Genomic DNA, 19,522 nt, shown 5'->3' on the forward strand with positions numbered 1-19,522 from the left:
AGAAACTTTGGCCATTGTTACGTAACTTACACTGCTTACGCTCTGTATGGAGGGGCCTGGCATGGCCAAGCGCGTAAGGCGTGCGACTCGTAATCCGAGGGTCGCGGGTTCGAGCCCGCGTCGCGCTAAACATGCTCGCCCTCCCAGCCGTGGGGGTGTATAATGTTACGGTCAATCCCACTATTCGTTGGTAAAAGAGTAGCCCAAGAGTTGGCGGTGGGTGGTGATGACTAGCTGCCTTCCCTTTAGTCTTACACTGCTAAATTAGGGACGGCTAGCACAGATAGCCCTCGAGTAGCTTTGTGCGAAATTCAAAAACAAACAAACAAACAAACTGTATGGAGGAGCATAGGGCTGCAAAGTCACTAGCTGCCAAGGAAAGTGGTGAGATACAAGTGGAGAATGAAGTTTTCTGTGAAGTGGCATGTTACATCAGGTAGAGTAGCCAATATACATATTTTTGAATTAATGAACAACACTATTTATTTTGCCAACCGAAGCTTAAGTCCTAGGACGACAATTTTCACAACTTGTAATATATATATATATATGGCTTACAATATGTGGAATAATTATCGAACCTCTTGGTGGACTCCGTAGATAGCCCGACGCGGCTTTACCATAAGAAAACACACACACGTCATTCTTTCCTTACAAAATCTTATATTAAACCATAAACGTCAACTCGACTTTCCACAAAACCCACTTCAGAGATCTTACGAAACAGATTTGTAGTGTCTCATTTCTTTCCACATCTCGCCCAACTTTATTCAAAATAACATTTTTATTTTTCTAAATTTCTACCAGTTTTTTAACGGTTATTTCACAACGATGAATGGTGAATGATCAATTTTCCAGTCTATAATGTGAAATTGCTTGCTACATTTTATTCTAAAGCCGATTCATTCATTTCTTATTTTTATACACCATTAATTGTGAATTCCGATTTCAACACATTTATCTAATATAAAATCGACTTGAGAAAGAAGGAAGTTTGTGCCACACTTGTTAACTCGTTCTAGTTTTAGTTTCAGCACCTGTGAGATAGTTATTTCACTTAAAATGCGGAAAGAAAACTACACTACAATATATGTGTATTTTATTATGTTATATACTGTGGTTAACATATTTTGAGCATATGGCAATTAAACCTTCATGTGATATTGCCTTTACCATTTTAATTTAATTTTGTAACTTATTGCTATGCTTTTTATACAATTTGTCAAAAATAAATAAAATTGTTTAAGAAAATTAAATCTTATCTGAAGCCACAATCGTAAGTACGGGTTTTTAATAATATAGAAACAAAAGTGAAAAAGACAAATCATGTTTGTGTCCATGAGTGACACAATAGAAACGTTTTCCAATAAATAGAGATTGAGAGAAACCCAGTATCTTGTGCAACGAACTGTACGTAATATCCAGAAAACTAGTTGGCCCTAATTTCCCATTTCCAGATTAACCAGAATAGTAAGAGTGACTGAATTAATCTTTTTTACTCACGGCCACCAAAGAGGTTTCTCTTAACTGCAAGGCCCATTATGGCCAGGTGGTTAAGGCACTCGACTCGTAATATAAGGATCGCGGGTTCGAATCCCCGTCACACCAAACATGCTTACCCTTTCAGCCGTGGAGACGTTATAATGTAACGGTGAATCCCACTATTCGTTAGTAAAAGAGTAGCCCAAGAGGTGGTGGTGGGTGGTGATGACTAGCTGCCTTCCCTCTAGTCTTACATTGCTAAATTAGGGATGGCTAGCGCAGATAGCCCTTGAGTAGCTTTTCGCGAAATTCAAAACAAATCAAACCAAGCCCTCAACTGCAACATGTGGAAATATCCCTGTACTTGAAACAATCTCCAAACCTGTTTGTGTGCTGCCATCTCTGTTTTACGTCATAAAACCTTGATGTTATATATACTTTATTACAAAACCGCCAGGTAATAGGAACACATATAGAAACGGGAAGCAACCTGAAAATAAATTGCACAGTTCGTTGCCATTCTGTCACACCAAAAATAGTGTCATCCAAATACTCTAACTACACCAAAGGTTTAATTTCAGTAGTTGATACGATCATTTTAAATGTAAACGTAACTCACATAACAGGGGGACAAAGAAGACACCATAGTTAAACCTTTGACTGTGTTAAGAATTTATTCCTGAGCCTATGCGTTTGACACAAACTTTCGGGCCGAAATTTTTATTTTTCTTACTTCTAACATGGAGTTTTTTATTTTCTTTTAATATACCGGCACAATTGTATCTATTATCTCAGAGGAGTAAAAGATGAAATAGATTTAAATAGATTAATGTTCAGATTTTTGAATATTAAAATTGGATAAAATTTGTTGCTCTTTTTGTTTCTCCTTCGAAATAAAATAATCTGTTTTAAGTGCTTGAAATATAAAATACATGTTCTTTTTTGTGCATCTAAAAGTAAAATTAAAGTAATTAAAATTAATAATTTCTGATTACTATTTAGTGTATCCTGTGATTGTGGATTTATACTTGAAAGCATTCATGTAAAGGATTAAATTACCTTATCTGATATATTTAAAATATTCACAAAAGCACACGAAATTATAATAGCAATATTATTACAAATATTTAGAAAGATGTGTAATGGAATATAACTAATCCTGGGTATTTGAATTTATATATTTCGTATGAATTTTCAAAATTATATATAACTTATATTACACTTAGATTTATTACTAATGTAATAAATACTGTTATTAAACCTGTCTTTAGAAGAGTATCACATATTTTGTTAATTTGCGATAACAGTCTTTAGGTCGAAGTTTTTTGTTTGACAATTGTAAAAATAAAGGGTGTTTAATAAAATAAAGCGTTATTTAGATTATGTCTGACAGAGGGAATATCCCATAGACCTTTGGAAGCTATTATCGAAGACATATTTCTTAAATCTAATAATTTTTGCCAGTAAACCAATGTATCATATCCTGCATGAAACAATATTATTGTTTAGAGTTTTTTGGAAAAAAAAATTAATAAAGGTGGCAATTTTAAAACCTTTTGGAAAAGTTTGAAGGTGTTAAATGTAATAGTTTAAAGTTAAAAAGACGTTGAATTTAGTAAAACTTATCACTTTGTATATTATTGAAAGTTGTTGAATATATATTACGCAAAAATCCATTTCTCAACTTTCTGTTCTTTTGAAAATATGTTCATTTAAACCTTTCGTGTGTTTTGTATTATTTGTATATTTTGTGTTGTCCATGTCTCTTACCCTCTTTTACTCCGGATAATCGAAAACCAACTGTAATTTTTAGTTGTTTTGTTTCATGCCTTTCCTTGTTTTGCGATTGATTTGCTTTATAAATTTGTAGTTATCCATATTTGTTCTTCATTGTTTTATCGTACTGGTATTTCAATATTTTTCTATATGTTTTTGATGCAGATACATACAGTTAGTTGATCATCTTGATTTATCTATACATATAAATCTGTGTGTGATAAAGAGAGTTAGAGAACACTAAAATCGAAATGTATTTCTTCTTTAATAAATGGTTGAATATTATGTTTAGTCGAACATTTAAGTTTCCATGTTTTTTTTAGGAAGATGAAGGCAAACAATAAGTATTGTGAGAAAATGTACATGTTTGATTAAAATTTAGTTTATTATTTAGCTTTCCGTGTTTATACACACATTTATACTTCTCACAGCTTTACAAACTTTCTGGTTGGAGTTTTAGTGATGCAACAGAAGTAACAATAGATACACCTCAAATGGACCAACATATTGAGATACACCCATTGTGTTGGGCTAGTCCTATGTCGAAGTTTGACATCCAGAAGAGAACTTCTTCGAGACCTGATAACTTTCTCAGACTTGAGTGACTAAATCTTCCTTTTCATTGTAAGCCCTTCTAGTTATAGGAAATACGAATTACTTAACTGTAGAGCCTTTTGAAAGTTATATAACACAAGACCAGGAGTAAAGGGAAAACACACATCAGCAGAAAACCCTACAATAAGATATTCTGGTCACAATACTAAGCCATTATCCTTCTTATGTACTCTGTGGCATATTCACCTCGAATTGAATTATCTTTATAGCAGTGGGATAGATCCACCTAACAAAATAATTAACAAGATACTTATTGTAACGTAAGGTAAAATCTCTGAGTAACCGAGTCTCAGAAAGAAAGAGAGTAGGCACATAAATTCAGTATTTCTTACTTTACAGGTAACGTTAAAGTGACTCAAAGCAACTAACACTATCCACATAATGGAGCATTCTCATTCAAGCACAGAGTATGCTGTTACATTGAGATACCAGCTGAACTACCAGTAGAGGATACTAGTTTTTTTTAATTCGTGCACATATTGCAACATTACAATCATTAGCTGGGGTACTCGTTCCCTGGACGGAAGTTATGTAAATTCATAATTAATGAAAGGTTATCTTACGACATTAAAAGTTGTTTCCTTTATATATGCTCCCCAGTTTCTCAATGGTACGTATGCGGACTTAAAACACTAAAATCTTGGTTTCGATATCCGTGATGGGCAGAGCACAGATAGTCCATTGTGTAGTTTTGTGCTTAATTCAAAACAAAACAACATCCTTTATATATAATTTTAGAAAAACCTAAAACACCCATAAAAACAGCAAAACACAAAATGTGAAACCTTAAGTTTGAATGTATCTCCTCATGGACCCAACAAACCTTCATGCCAAATTTGGTGAAGATCTATCAACAGGGGAAAAGTAGTGATAAACAAATTCCGTAAAAAAACACTCATAAAAGCCGCAAAATGCAAAAATGAAAATCTGTGAGCGTATTTCCCCATGGACCCATTGAATTTCCATACCAGTTCTGGTGAAGATGGATACACACCCTGCAAGGTTACATGAGCATACAACAGACAGCATTATTATGTTTATATAAATGGCGTCAATACATTAGATCTGAATGTGATGTATTCATGACGTTCGTGATGAAGATCAATTTAGTCTTACACCCACCACTATACTGGTACAGGTATGTTGATGATACAACTCTGAATTAACATCTATAGAAAACATACTTAATTTTTTGAACCACATTAACTTCATACACCCCAAAATTAAGTTCAACTGTGAACAGAAAAAAATAACCAAATAACATTTTTCAACCTCAAGATTATAAGAACTGATACACAATTCAAAACAGAAATCCACAGAAAAATCACCCATACTGGACTGTACATTCCCTGGGACTCAGAACATGAAACAAAACTTCAACATATTAAGAAAACAAATAAATACAGCCACAAAACCATGTTCAAGTGATAAAATTAACGATTAAATCAACAAAATAAAACAACATTTCATCAACATCAACAAATTTCCTTCAAAAACCATTGAAAAAACGTATAGGCAGATCTAGATCAACAACATGGTCAACAACAAACAAACAATAATAACTCCCAAGAAACAACAAACTACAAAACTTTACACTGCTGCATACCATATATTCCCGATATCAACGAAAAATAACCAACATTTGGAAAAAAACTTATAACAAAACACAATATTCCAGTAAATACCAAATTATTAAAAAAGACAGGTACAAAACTAAAGTACATAGTAAATAAAAACTATACTGAAAAACACAACATCAACATTATTTTTAAAATACAATGCAACTGCCATGACTTCTGTATTGGAGAAACAAGCAGAAAAATGGAAACCAGATTCAACCAACACAAAAAATGCCTTCACACATTTTTGAACACTGCAAATCAAATAAGCACAATATAACCATAGAAAACACCCGGATACTAAATAGGGAAACAAATATAAACCTACGCAAAATCAAAGAGTGTGTGTTTCATTATAGCAGAGCTACATCGAGCTATTTGCTGAGTTTAGCAAACCCCTGATTTTAGCGTTGTAAGTCCGTAGACTTATCGCTGTATCAGCGGGGGACACAAAATCAAAGAAGCACTGCTTAAACAACAACTAAAAGCAAAATTAAATCAATATAAAGGAACATATTTATAATTACTAATTAATAACCTAAGAGTAACTGCAAACCCTTCTACACTTCCGTACTCGTTTACACTCTCGTCCTTAAGACATGTGCCCAGAACAATCAGTTGCAAACTTTCTCTTTGTTAACCTGAAGATGGCCTAAGAAAGTCGAAACGCTGTTCTGTACTTTATTTTAATTAAAGTGCTAATACCCGTACCAGCTGTCTTGAGAATAGATTATTCATAACATTATACCTGCACCCTGAGAATGGAGAAAAATAAAGTTCTCCGTGACAGGAAATGGAGGCGAAACAGGAAAATCGTAACTCCTATTGCAAATTACATGCACACAGGATGAACATTTCGCGAAGTTGGGACTTGCACATCGCGTAATATTACAAAAACGTTCTTCCAGTATCATAAAAGCAAAAATTCCATTATAGTATGATGACCCTCATAGGTAGAAAATTTGTGATCTAAATAAAATGAGAAGATACTAACACAGCTAGAATTATTTTAATGTAATGAAAAGGAACAAATGCAGCTACGATGATGTCAATTTAACGGATTGTTTGATGAGAATAAAGCTGTATGAAAATAAGAAAGTTAAAGTGCATGATATATACATTCTTGTGCAAATTAATTGAAACAAATGATCATTTTACAATATTTTCAGCATGGCGGCCGATGTGGGCTTGCTGAATCCGCTGATTTCCATTAATAGTCATTTTTTTCACACAGAGGGCGTCATTAGCTATGTTTTGCAGTACGGTCGATGTATTTTTGGGATATATGACGAAATATGACGTCATACGAAATTGCGTTAGAAGGGCAAGGAGACCAGTCAAAAAGCAACTTCTTACCAACACAATGAAGAGGAAACAGTATCAATGGGGTCTAAAATACAAGAACTGGACGCAATAACAATGGAGGAAGGTGTTATTCAGTGACAGGAATCATTTCTTCGTACATGGTCAAAGAAGACTGCATGTTCGCAGATCTCCAGGTGAGAAACTTTGAGAATCTCACATCAATCAGTTTGTAAAACATCCCTTGAAGAAGCTTTTTCAGCTACTATGGCGTCGGAGGTTTACATATCGTAGAAGGTACATCGAAGTTTTGCAGAGAAGAGTCGTTCCAGAATTGAAAAAGAAAATTCCAGATGGATCTGGCATTTTTTCAGCAAGATCTGGCTCCGTGCCACACATCGAAACTTGTGAAGATTTTATGACTATAACGCGAATAAAGGTGCTGGACTGGCCTGGAAACTCTCCGGACTTAAATCCTATTGAAAATCTTTGGGCGATTTGTAAAGAAAGACTTCGGGGAAAAGATTGTACTACAAAAGATAAGCTAATTGAGGCCATAACTGAGGTGTGGTACCGCGACCCAAAAATTAGTAAAGATTGCAGTCAACTCATGGACTCGATGCCAAAGCGGATTAATGATCTTCTGAAAAATAAAAGCGGTCATATCATATATTAATTTGTGAGTAATTTTTGGATTCTTAGAAATAAAACGCAAAACATTGAAAAAAATCGTAATTTTCCGTCTTGTTTCAATTAATTTGCACAAGGATGTATACATACAACAAAGAGAAGAAATGCCTCTTCGATAGCAGTATGCATTACAACGTGTGTGCATTCCAGATACCTTTAGTAAAATATCAGTAAAGAAATATTATCAATCCTGTTTGCTCAAATGTTCCCATATCTCAAAAAAGTCGTTGTACGTTTATTGTAGATTCTAAATATGTTTTCTGTGACTATGTATACAATACAAGGTAAACATCAAGTATAGCAATGTTTGTTTATATTTTATAGAACTTTGCTCTCACACACTGACGGTCTCGGCATGAGACCCGGAGGCTGCTGTCAAACACAGGTTTATTTTATTTTCTCTGAGTAAACTTTACTAATTTTTATAAATCTTGTAACAGTTTTATTCTCGTTTAATATGTAAAAACTAAAACACTGGGGAATTATGTTTGTGAACAATGGAAGTATCAAACGACAAATATGCGGGTTCCAGATCGAAAACAGAAGGTAATAACCTAGAAACAGATAATTATTTTCTAATGTACTATCAAATATTTAGTTTTTCATGAATAAATATTTAGCTTTCTGTGTCATTACATAATATCAAGAATAGATAAATTTGCTTTAACTGATTGTCTTCTTCTACGACATAAAAAATCCGTTCTTATTTTTGCTTATTTTTGTTGTAACGTGTAATCTGGAATAAACTTTATCTATTGTTATCATAGGTATTTTACAGGTTTTGTTTGTTCATAAGACTAACGAACAAAGGTCAAAGTTTTCTCACAGAGTTTTAACCTTCGGTACTACGTCTTGCATAGTTCCTTTGTTCTAGATCATACACATATATATGTGTGCGTGTGTGTAAAATTAATGTAAAAATAAACATTGTGGTGAATGCTTTCTAAATTTACAATTCTGTTACCATGATCTCATATAAATCATTTTGGCGAGTGTCCTGTTTATTTTACTATGGAAATGTGTCTTACTTACGCAGTCACTTGACTGAACATTTGAATAGTCTCCAATTCTTCACTAGATCATTGGAGTTACATAGAATAGACATAATGTATTTCGAATAAGAATTCTTCTTGAAGTTAGTGAAAAACTTTATTAAACTTTAAAGGACCTATTTAAAGATCATTACATCATGTAAAGAGAAAGCTATTATTCCACATACTACCTTTACTGAAGAAAAAGTTTTTCACTTATAATGTTTACAATAAATATCAGCAGTAATCTGTTGTTTATCTTTTAAGAGTTACGTATCTTCTTTAGTGAAATCAATTTTATTAACGCCTTCAGTGTATATGAGTTTTCAAGCACATATAGATAAACATAAAACTATGTTTATGTTTTAGTAACTTAAATATTCATTTGTGTTGTCTCTTATATTTGGTTTATGATGATTTACTCTATTTGACTAATAACCAGGGATGAAGATCATATACAAATACGAATACTTCATATTTTTATTAATGCAGACATGAATACAAGAAAAAATCTAAGTAATCGAATACAAATACATAGGAATTTATTTATGAATACTCTGCCAGGTAATAATGTAATATAAAACAGCAGACGATAAAATTTCAATGTTTTTATTTTATAAAAGAAACATCATAGAAAGTGGAACAAAATTTGAAAAATATATTTAAATACTTTTATTTTTCAAAATGCAATAGAAAATTTTCAAGACAAAATATATTTTAAAGGAAACTTGTAAATATTATAACTCCCCATTGTTATTTATGGGTATCAGTTGCTCAAATGTCTTATCAGTGAGACGGCAGCGATCACATTTGAAGGTTTTGCCTCTTATCCTAAACAAAGGATGCTGGAACACTAAGATAGCTTTTCATCGATCTTCTAATAAACTAGAAGAATTCTTTCTTTAGGAATACAAGGAACATCGAGGCAGGTGTTGATCTCTGTATCCTCTGAAGATGAGGTGGGTGGTTTCTTGGAGGTAATAAAGAAACTGAAAAATCCTACTTATTTTGAGAGGTGGAATTTACTCTTTTGGTTCCATGGTCGTAGAATTATTTTTTGAGAAAGAATTCTTGAGTTCCTACTGCAGGAGTATTTGAATAGATTTAGAGACCATATGTCTGGTGAAACATTGGCCAAGTTTATATCTGGGATCCAATGCTGCCGCCAAGTAGAACACGCTTCATTGCTCAAACTGAGTAAGCAGGACAAAAATAGATTTCTTCAGTGCAGAAACAAAAATGAACTTATATCTTGACTGCATTCTATTAATCTCAGTCAACAGTCTATGGAACTACATAACTGGAAGTAACAATGTGATGACCATGAATGATATCTGTTGACTCTTCAAAAGGTGTAAATATTGTCATTCAATCTGCAAGCACAATTTGATCATAAGTAAGTTTCGATGTATTAGCATTTAGATTGCCCAACTTTTCCTGGGGAATCTTCAATAAAAAACTTAATAACTTTAATTTCTGAGTTCCATCGTGTTAGTATTATCTACTAAACTCTGGCCTTTTCATTATGTTTATTAGCCATTTGTGTTGATTCTAGAATTTAAGACATGATGGCTGATGGAAATTATTTTAAGTAGTGATTCAGCATCTTTCATGCCATCCCTGGCCATAAGCTGTAGCATGTGGGAAGATCAGGGGTTATGTTCAGGAATGAATTCGGATAACATGTCTGCTGATTTACATTCACCCAAAAAATCATATTTTTAAGTAATTATCTGTAGATAAACTATTACCAACTTCCACATTAGATAGAGTTTGCAGTTCAAATCCATCCAAATAGAAAGTATTAACAATGTTGGATACATTATTAGATGTCACATACAGTACTGCACAAAAGTGTCAGGAGAAGAACATATTTTGTCAACTTTCCATTTTATGGGGATACCTCTTCCATGCCATTACAGAATGAAAATTTTCAGCCCTATGATAATACTTTACTGATATTTGTGTTAGTTGAATGAGCAAAGGTGAGAATACTTATCATTCTTTAGAATTCCCATGTACTTGTACCAAGGACATGTGATAAGTTTTATGCTTTAATATGAAACTGGTATATGCTAGTACGAAATCAATTTAAAAGAATTCCACGAAAGGAAAACAATGTCTAACGCTATATATTATTTTTGCTGTCATCTAACGGTCCACAAAGCGTAGAGAATTGTCAGTATGGCAGAGAGTTCATATACACGCTCTAAGTGATGTTCGTTAAACTCTCAGAGAAACTGTTGCACACTTGAAATGCTCTTCAAACACTTTCAAATACATTCTAGATCGTTAAACCGAGACAGATGATTTGAAAATAAGAAAGGAAGAGGCAGAACACCTAAGCTCAATGATACCGATGTTAGGTATTTATTTATTCAGTCTTTGGGACAGATGATCTCAAACATGAGATAGACGACAAAAAGTGTGGTTCTGCTATATTAATGTATATATATATATATATATATATATAAGTAGTTCTTCTCAATATACGAAATTTTATAAGCTGGGTGGCAAAGCCAATTATAAAAGCATTTTATTCTGGTGCTTTGTTTGTTTGTTTGTTTGTTTTTGAATTTCGCACAAAGATACTCGAGGGCTATCTATGCTAGCCGTTCCTAATTTAGCAGTGTAAGACTAGAGGGAAGGCAGCTAATCATCATCACCCACCGCCAACTCTTGGGCTACTCTTTTACCAACGAATAGTGGGATTTACCGTCACATTATAATTCCCCACGGCTGAAAGGGCGAGCATGTTTGGCGCGACCGGGATTCGAACCCGGGACCCTCGGATTACGACTCCAACGCCTGAACACGCTTGGCCACGCCGGGCCTCTGGTGCTTTCACAAGTTTATAGCTGGCACGGAAACCATAAACATATATAAGAAGAAGATAAAGCATTTTGTAAATATACTTTAACCAGTGTGCCTGCAAGAGAGGTTCCAGCTGTAGTAGTTCTTATTTTAAAGCCTTCCTTATCTTGGACAAGATAGATAGAGCCATAAATATATACTTTTCAAAAAAAGAAACGCAAAAGGGATATTTTTGTTATTTTAAAGAGAAATATACGTAATAACGTTACAAGCTCAGAGTATGTGATGTTACACGTGTTAAGGCACTGATTGTCAGACCAAAATGACAATAAAAGTTGTGCACTTTGAAAATGGAGAAAAACATCGGATTTTTCGCCAAAACGCATTCGTGTCCAATAAATTTGTTTGAGAGATCTGCATGTTATGCAAGTGCAACATGTGCAAGATCCCTATAAAAGTGACGGGTTCTCGGTTTCCATAGCTCAGTGTTAAGCCACCGACACGCAATACAGTTACGCCAAAACTGACTGAAGCACAACGCAAGAACGCCATTTGTCGATGTAAGCAGGCGAATCTCGATCAGATGTTGCCAGAGCTGTGAATGTCCACCCAAGCACCATCACAAGGCTATGGAATCGTCACCAACAATATGGATCAACTCGTGACCGTCCACGATCTGGCAGACCTCGTGTGACCACGCCCGCACAAGATCGCAACATCCGGTTACGTCACCTTCGGGATAGGACCATCACTTCCGTCTACTGCCTCAACAATACCAGGGCTGCGTGGGATTTCCGATCAGACCGTACGCAATCGTCGACGAGATTCTTAGGCCCCATGTGCAACCCATCATGGTGATCGTCAACGACGTTTTTCAACATGACAACGCCCGTCCTCACACAGCCCGACTCACCACTATCTTCTTGAGACACCACAACATCAACGTTCTTCCCTGGCCCTCCAGATCACCAGATTTGAACCTCATCGAACATCTTTGGGACGAGTTGGACCGACGTCTGCGACGGCGACAACCTCAACCGCAGACTCTATCTCCGCTTGCAGTAGCTTTGCAGGCTGAGTGGACAGCCATTCCACAAGATGTGATTCGTCATCTCATCGCTTCCATGGGCAGGAGATGTCAAGCAGTTATTGATGCTCACGGGGGGCATACTCGTTATTGACGTTGAGTGACGTTAAACTTCACCTAGTGAGCATGGACTTCGCCTTTGCAGACTTTGGATGTTCAGCAGTGAATGTGCAAAGTTTCACACGTGTCATACAGAACTACCCGGAATAAACTTGTTAACAATTTGTCTCATATTTTGCCTTTTGCGTTTCTTTTTTTGAAAAGTATATCTATACATGGAGATACAAGTTCGGATGGTTGAAAAGTTTTACTTTTATAAAGCTATTCTATTGAAGAAAGAGTGGAGTATCAATATAACTAGGTAACATGCACCACTAATGAAATATGAGCTGATGCCTTTACAAAATCCTTAACCGATTCTATAAAGTATCATTCTTGTCTTAAAGACCAGCATTATCGTCAAAACATCATATATAGCATGTCAGAAAATGCTGTAGCTAAAACACTTGCTTTTTGTCATATTGAATCACTGTCACCTTCATTATTATGTGGTTATTACAATGGAAGAGAAACTTTGATCAATTTAGCATAATGATATGAGAATGTTGCGAGGCTAATAATAATACATTGACAGTAAGAAGCCTACATTAGACTTTAACTACTAATTCATGCTGAAAAAATAGTCAAAATATTCATCAATGAAAATGTATAAGATGTGTCTTAGCTGCAATAACCACTAGAAGATACATCATGATTTACTCAAGTAGGCCCCACACTGGAGAATCATAAATACTAGTTTATTTCAAAGATCAAGATTTTTATCAGTCGTTTTAAACAGTTACACCATGGTTATAGCACACCCTCACTGGCGACATTTTGGAGTATAACAGATGCTCTAGCAAAACTGAAATCGAAAGCTAAATGCAACCATTCCTTAGAGGAAGAAAATAGTGAAACAGCCCAAAATTTTCACCAATTCATTAAAAACCACATCTATGTTATGCCACTCAACAACAGACATACTGATGAGTACACACTTCTCCATCCTTTGTAGGAACTACCATCCCTCTGTATTAAATACTGAAATATCTGAGGCTAAATTTTGACAGACAATTCAAGATTACAATTCAAAATTCTGATGGATGACAGAAAGCAAAGAAGCAACTTTACAGTAAAAGCTTTCTCTAGATTTATGTTCCTGGCCACACAGGGCGAAGATAAATAAGGAAGGTGACAAGCTTGCGAGAAAAGCTGCTATATAAAGTGTGGCACAATTTTATTGGCAGTGTATAAACCTCCTTTGTACCAATAACAGAAAAACCGATAACTTTTGAAGGTCTAAATCGAGATTCAGATGGAGTGAGATTTAAAAGTAATACCTGGGGTTAAATACTATTTTGCTTTTGCTTTTTGGAATGGATAAAACAAGATTTTTTAAGCAACCTATGATATCTCATTTATTGGTTTTTACATATACACATATAAAGAGTTCCTTGATTTATAAGTGTTCTAAAATACAAGTCTTATCTAAAGGATTAAGAATGGACTATAAATTAGAAAGCGGTGAACACTGGAATATAGTAAAGATAAACTTGTTTACGTGTTTCAAAAATGAGCACAAAGATACACAAAAGCTATCTATACAAAACGTTCGTAATTTTGAACTGATAGAAAGCAGCACCCTCTGCCATTGCTTGAGCTACTCTAATTAAATAGTGGAATTAGACCTATGACTTCAGAAGCATGTTTTATTATGGAACACAAAAACTGAATCTTCAAATTCACAGTCAGTAAACATTAGATTACCTCAGGCTATTAGATAAAACCAATTAGGTCTCTCTGTGCGCTGTCCACCACGATTATCGAAACTCGTTTTCCAGCGTTGTAAGTGTAGAGACACACTGTTGTGCCACTAGGGGCATATTGGATGAAGTTAAAAGAAATCGAAACAGTGTAGCCTGTATATTCATTCTTAATGTATCTGCATGAGTTCACACCTAAAAACAAACTAAACGATCTTAAAAAAAAAAAAAACTGTAGTTTTTGCACTTTCAAATAATAATAAAGCAATAATCTGGGCCCTCATTGTGGTGTAAAGCTATTCAAATGGTCTTTCTGAGACTTTATTGCCTTCAAAGATGAATGTCATAAATCATTTCATTAATACCATGTTATTATTTCTATTTCCTGTTAATAATAATTAAAACTCATGATTTAAATTAACTAAATTTCAGTCATTAACTAATATATAAAGATAATATTATTTTTAACATGTTGATAACATGATAAAGTTTTTAATGTAAGTTTGTGACGTTATTACTACCAACTGATTAATGGTGGCATTTCAACGAATTGTCATTCACATTCCCACATTATTTTAGAAGACAAATACCGCATTTTGTTTTAAAGAGCATTTATATTGATGTAATTTTATGAAAAGTTAGAGATTAACTAAATTTATTGGAAAATATATGTTTATTGAAATATAAAGTTTAGATAAAGTTTAAATAACTTAAACTTATTTATTTGTATTACGTTAAGCACAAAGCTACACAGTGGGATCTCTGTACGCTACCCACCACGGTTATCAAAACTCGTTTGCTAGCGTTGTAAGTATGCAAACAAACTGTTGTCCCACTGGGGGCATATTATATAAAGTTAAAATAAATCGAAACAATATGTAAAGAGGCACGTATGACTACACGAAACCCCCCCAGTGGCACAGCGGTTTGTCTGCATACTCACACTGCTAGAAACCGGATTTCGATACCCGTGTTGGGCAGAGCACAGATAGCCCATTGTACAGTTTTATGTTTAATTCTAAACAAACAAACAAGATTACACGAAAAATTGAAAATAGTTTCCAGATTCATGCGGTAAAAGTTTAGAAATCTTAGTTACTGCTAATATATATAAAAAAAGTAAATATAACTTTGAAAAACTTAAAACCTGAGCGATAAAATAAACTAGCAGGTAATACTTCTAAGAGACATTACCATCCTGAGTAAGAACAAGTGGGAAACACCCCAGCCTCTTGATTGTAGGATATTGGGATCAAATTCCTGTGCCATTCTTTATTAGTTATTCACATATATCGAACCTTTGTCAGATCTATATATCTAAAAATTACAGAATATTTTGTAGTAAAATGTATTTTAAAGATATATATATATATATATATATATATTCTGAAAATTAGCTATGAAACTTAAAACTCATCTGGAAATAAACGTGACAAGGCAATTGCATGGAACTCAACCAAGATGCTTAAAAATCAATGACAGATAGATTCGTTAAAGTAAACAAGAGATTGTTTATTCTTTGATAACACATTTCTTTATCTTTTTGAGAATAAATAAATTCTTATAAAATATCAAATAATCCACAAATTATCACAAAATCCATGTAAAGCATGTGATATATCCTAATTAACAAAGATGTAAGCACGGCTCCTGCAGTTTCGTTTACCAGCAGTTACCCAGCTCAGTAATTAGGGAAAGAAGAGGATTGATAACATAAAAATTAGTTTTGACATCCTAGTCTACTTATAACCCTACAAATTAATGCAATAATACTATCTCTTTGGTTTGTAATGCATGTGATGTTAAATCACAATAAGACTGATAATACGTGTAACCATATCCTTTACTGCCTTAATGATTCAGATTTTGAATAAAAGGAGTGAATATTAACATCTCAAGTAGACTTTATGTCTTGTACGCCATTGATAGTAAAATCTCTCGTTCAATAACAGAGCTCATCAGGCCTGTGGGTTACAACGTACGTAATATTAGTTGAAACGTTATTTATGCAAGTTGCTGCTCATGAAGCATTGAATTTAATGGTGGATAATGTCAGTTTAAGTTTTATAACGGTAATATCGTCTCTTGGGTAAACAATAATACTCAGAATAAGCTTCAGCACATGTTTTGTCTTGAACAATTTAAATTCAGAAATGGATAAAAAGAAGTTAATAATAGCTATCATAAATAATTCTTATAGACGTGACTTATTAAGAAGATAATTGGAAAGAAGTGACCCAAAACCATCCACTTCATGCTTTTAAGAAAGAAAGTTTAAGGAATTCCTCTATTAACAAGAGTGTGTATTTAATCTAAGTGCGTATCTATAATTTGATAAAAACAAACAGAATACGACTAAGATTATTTGCCAATGTTGATATGATATTCGCGCCTTTTATTTAAGAATACAAAACTGCTACAGAGAGTTATTCATAAACGGAGCTAAGACAAGTTTACAACCAGTTTTATTTAACAAATTATATTATTAATATTCTCCATTTTAAACATTAGACACTTAAGTGTACAATAATTTACCCCAAACCATTTTATAACATTTTCAGTTTTTGTCGTTGTTGTTTTTTCCCCAAAAGTTAACGACTTACATTTACAGAAGCAAGCTCAAAGTGGATAGGGTACAAAAAATTTAATGCAAAACAATAAAATCGAAGGAAACAACAAAACTAAACAGAAATTGAGAGAAAAATTAAGATGTAAGTAGTAAAAAAATAATATTTAATTGTTTTATTGGATCAGTTATGCTCGTATTCCTGTATGGAGAGGAGCTCTGGGTCGTTTGTAATATCTTAAACGTTGAAGGTAGTCGTACAGGATCTTTTCTTTCAAAATATCGTGATCAATTTAAAAGAAATCACTTGTCTTTGAGAAAGTTCTTTTGATTATGATTGCCAAACATTCCACCACTCTCTCTAGCCCATCAGTGAATAGCTCTTGATATAATTTGAATCCAGGCCTAACTTCATATCCTAATTCTAAAATGCAGCTTTATAAATGAAGAAATATTTTCTCAATGGTAGAATAAATTGTTGGTCATTCGTATTTCTTATTGCTAAGATGGGAGTTATCATCAAAAATCATAAGACAAATATCAGGAATTGGACTGGAAGATATTTCACATTCCAAAAAGTATTTACCTTCTTGAAGAAAGGCCCTTCTTAGACTCTCCGATATCCGTTCATTTACACCTCTCCCCTCTTTCATAAAATCCTAGATTCATTTGGATTTATTTTTAGTTTACATTAATCGTTTTACTCAAGCTGAAATAATACGAGGTTCCACTTTTGCTTGCTTGTTCATGACCGTAGCCAGGATGGCTTAGGAGAGTTATTTATTTATTCATTTTTTCATTGTATTTTTCTTAGACGTTGAGCTGCACATGTTACGACAAGAACTAGATAACCAACAAGTTATGTCGAAAGAAATCCATACGACAGTTTTAAAAATAAACTGCTTACTACCTGTTCACTATTTAATCGAAGTTTGTTTACGTTTCCATTATAGGTATGCATATATTCTTTTAATAACTATTTTATACCTTATTATATAATATAGCATTGACATATAATGGCATTTGTACTTTGCCATACACTATCGAAATGGATGGGAATATGTAGGTGTGAAAAAACAGCCACAGCATTTTAAAACGTATTTAGTTGTCTCGGCGTAGATGAATATATAAAGCATTTATCCTGGACAGAACGTGATTTTACAGGATGGTGAATACGGTGTAGAATGTTAGGTATTGAAAAACGAAGCCGCTGATCGTTCACTACGCGTGAATAAATTATGGTTGTACTGGAGTTACTGGTTTTTCTGTTAAACCTCAAGTAAACATAGTGGATTGCAAAACTAGTGATCATTTGCGATCAAAAATATGCATTCTTAAGCCTTCTGGTGATACCCCAATAAAGTGTTTTCATGTTACATTATTATATTCAAGCAGATAAAAAATATAATTGATCAATTCTTCTTTTTGTGATTACTATGTGTAGAGAAACAATAGAAATATTATGACGAAAATATGCATCTGTAATAAGCTTGAAATTAATGTTCTTGGAGAATATAAATATATATTGTTTTTAGAATTTCGCACAAAGCTACTCGAGGGCTATCTGTGCTAGCCGTCCCTAATTTAGCAGTGTAAGACTAGAGGGAAGGCAGCTAGTCATCACCACCCACCGCCAACTCTTGGGCTACTCTTTTACCAACAAATAGTGGGATTGACCGTTACATTATAATGCCCCCACGGCTGGGAGGGCGAGCATGTTTAGCGCGACGCGGGCACGAACCCGCGACCCTCGGATTACGAGTCGCACGCCTTACGCGCTTGGCCATGCCAGGCCCATAAATATATATATGTTAAAATAATGTGAACTTAAAACAAATAGAATTTAAAGTAACAACATATTATGGTACTGCAACCATAAACTAAAACACAGTTATTTATAGTAACTGACATATAAAATCAAAATACTGGCAGGTTCTGGAAGACCATAAAGCAGGAACTAAAAAAAACGGATGATTTTTGGTAACTGACTCACAACCTAATAAAAAGACTGTTCGTGTTAATTTACAAATTAAGTGAAAATAAAGTTTACTCCTTTCACACTCGAACATACTGTAGAATATAAAGTTCTTTTACTTTATGTATATTAGAAACTATAATGTACAAGATTCGAAATATGGTGCAAACCGAACTTTTCTGGTCTTCCTCACAGCATGTCTGTCTCACTGTCTTGTAGGAACTTGAATGAACCGTGCTGCTTCCAACTCATGTGAAGACCTTCTTCGTGAGAGTCTAGGAACGAAAGAAAGAAATTTTAACATATTTCAGATGATCAGGTTTTCATTTTCTCTCTTTTTGAATATATAAAACAAAAAAATCTGTGTCTGTCTGTCCGTTATCTAACTATTCCTGCATAGCTGGGCTGAACTCAAACAAAATTTGAGGGATGATACTTTGGAACAAGGAGCATGTTACTGGGGGTTTAGAACGCTTCTATCCCATTACTGCTGCTATTGAACATTTACTATCTTGACGTAAGGCAACATTAACTACATTCATAGATGGCACCACATCTTTACACCGAAAAAGATAAAAAACTATTAATATTTTTATAAAACAACATTCATAAAATGTATATGAGGGAAGGCACACAAACGTCTTACATATCTAAAAGAGATATGGAAGAATGCAATGAAAACAATGCCTGCCATTATTGCAATACCACATAAATTCAGTTGAAGTGTCTACTCCAACAGCCACCACATGGTTGTTATGAAAAG

At 34.0% G+C, this 19,522-nt stretch overlaps 1 protein-coding gene across 6 annotated transcripts in view; it reads right to left on the reverse strand.

The window, feature by feature from the left end:
* Window positions 1-8,981: 8,981 nt before the first annotated feature.
* LOC143244818 (transmembrane protein 8B-like) overlaps window positions 8,982-19,522 on the reverse strand; it is an 83,220-nt gene continuing 72,679 nt past the window's right edge. For all 6 annotated transcript variants that reach the window (XM_076490178.1, XM_076490177.1, XM_076490174.1 and 3 more), the window contains one exon: window positions 8,982-19,034. In XM_076490178.1, the coding sequence (XP_076346293.1) occupies window positions 18,949-19,034 (86 nt within the window). In that variant the 3' untranslated portion in view covers window positions 8,982-18,948. The remainder of the gene's footprint in view (window positions 19,035-19,522) is intronic.

This window comes from Tachypleus tridentatus, chromosome 2 (genome assembly GCF_004210375.1).
Source record: "Tachypleus tridentatus isolate NWPU-2018 chromosome 2, ASM421037v1, whole genome shotgun sequence".
Lineage (NCBI taxonomy): Eukaryota > Metazoa > Arthropoda > Merostomata > Xiphosura > Limulidae > Tachypleus > Tachypleus tridentatus.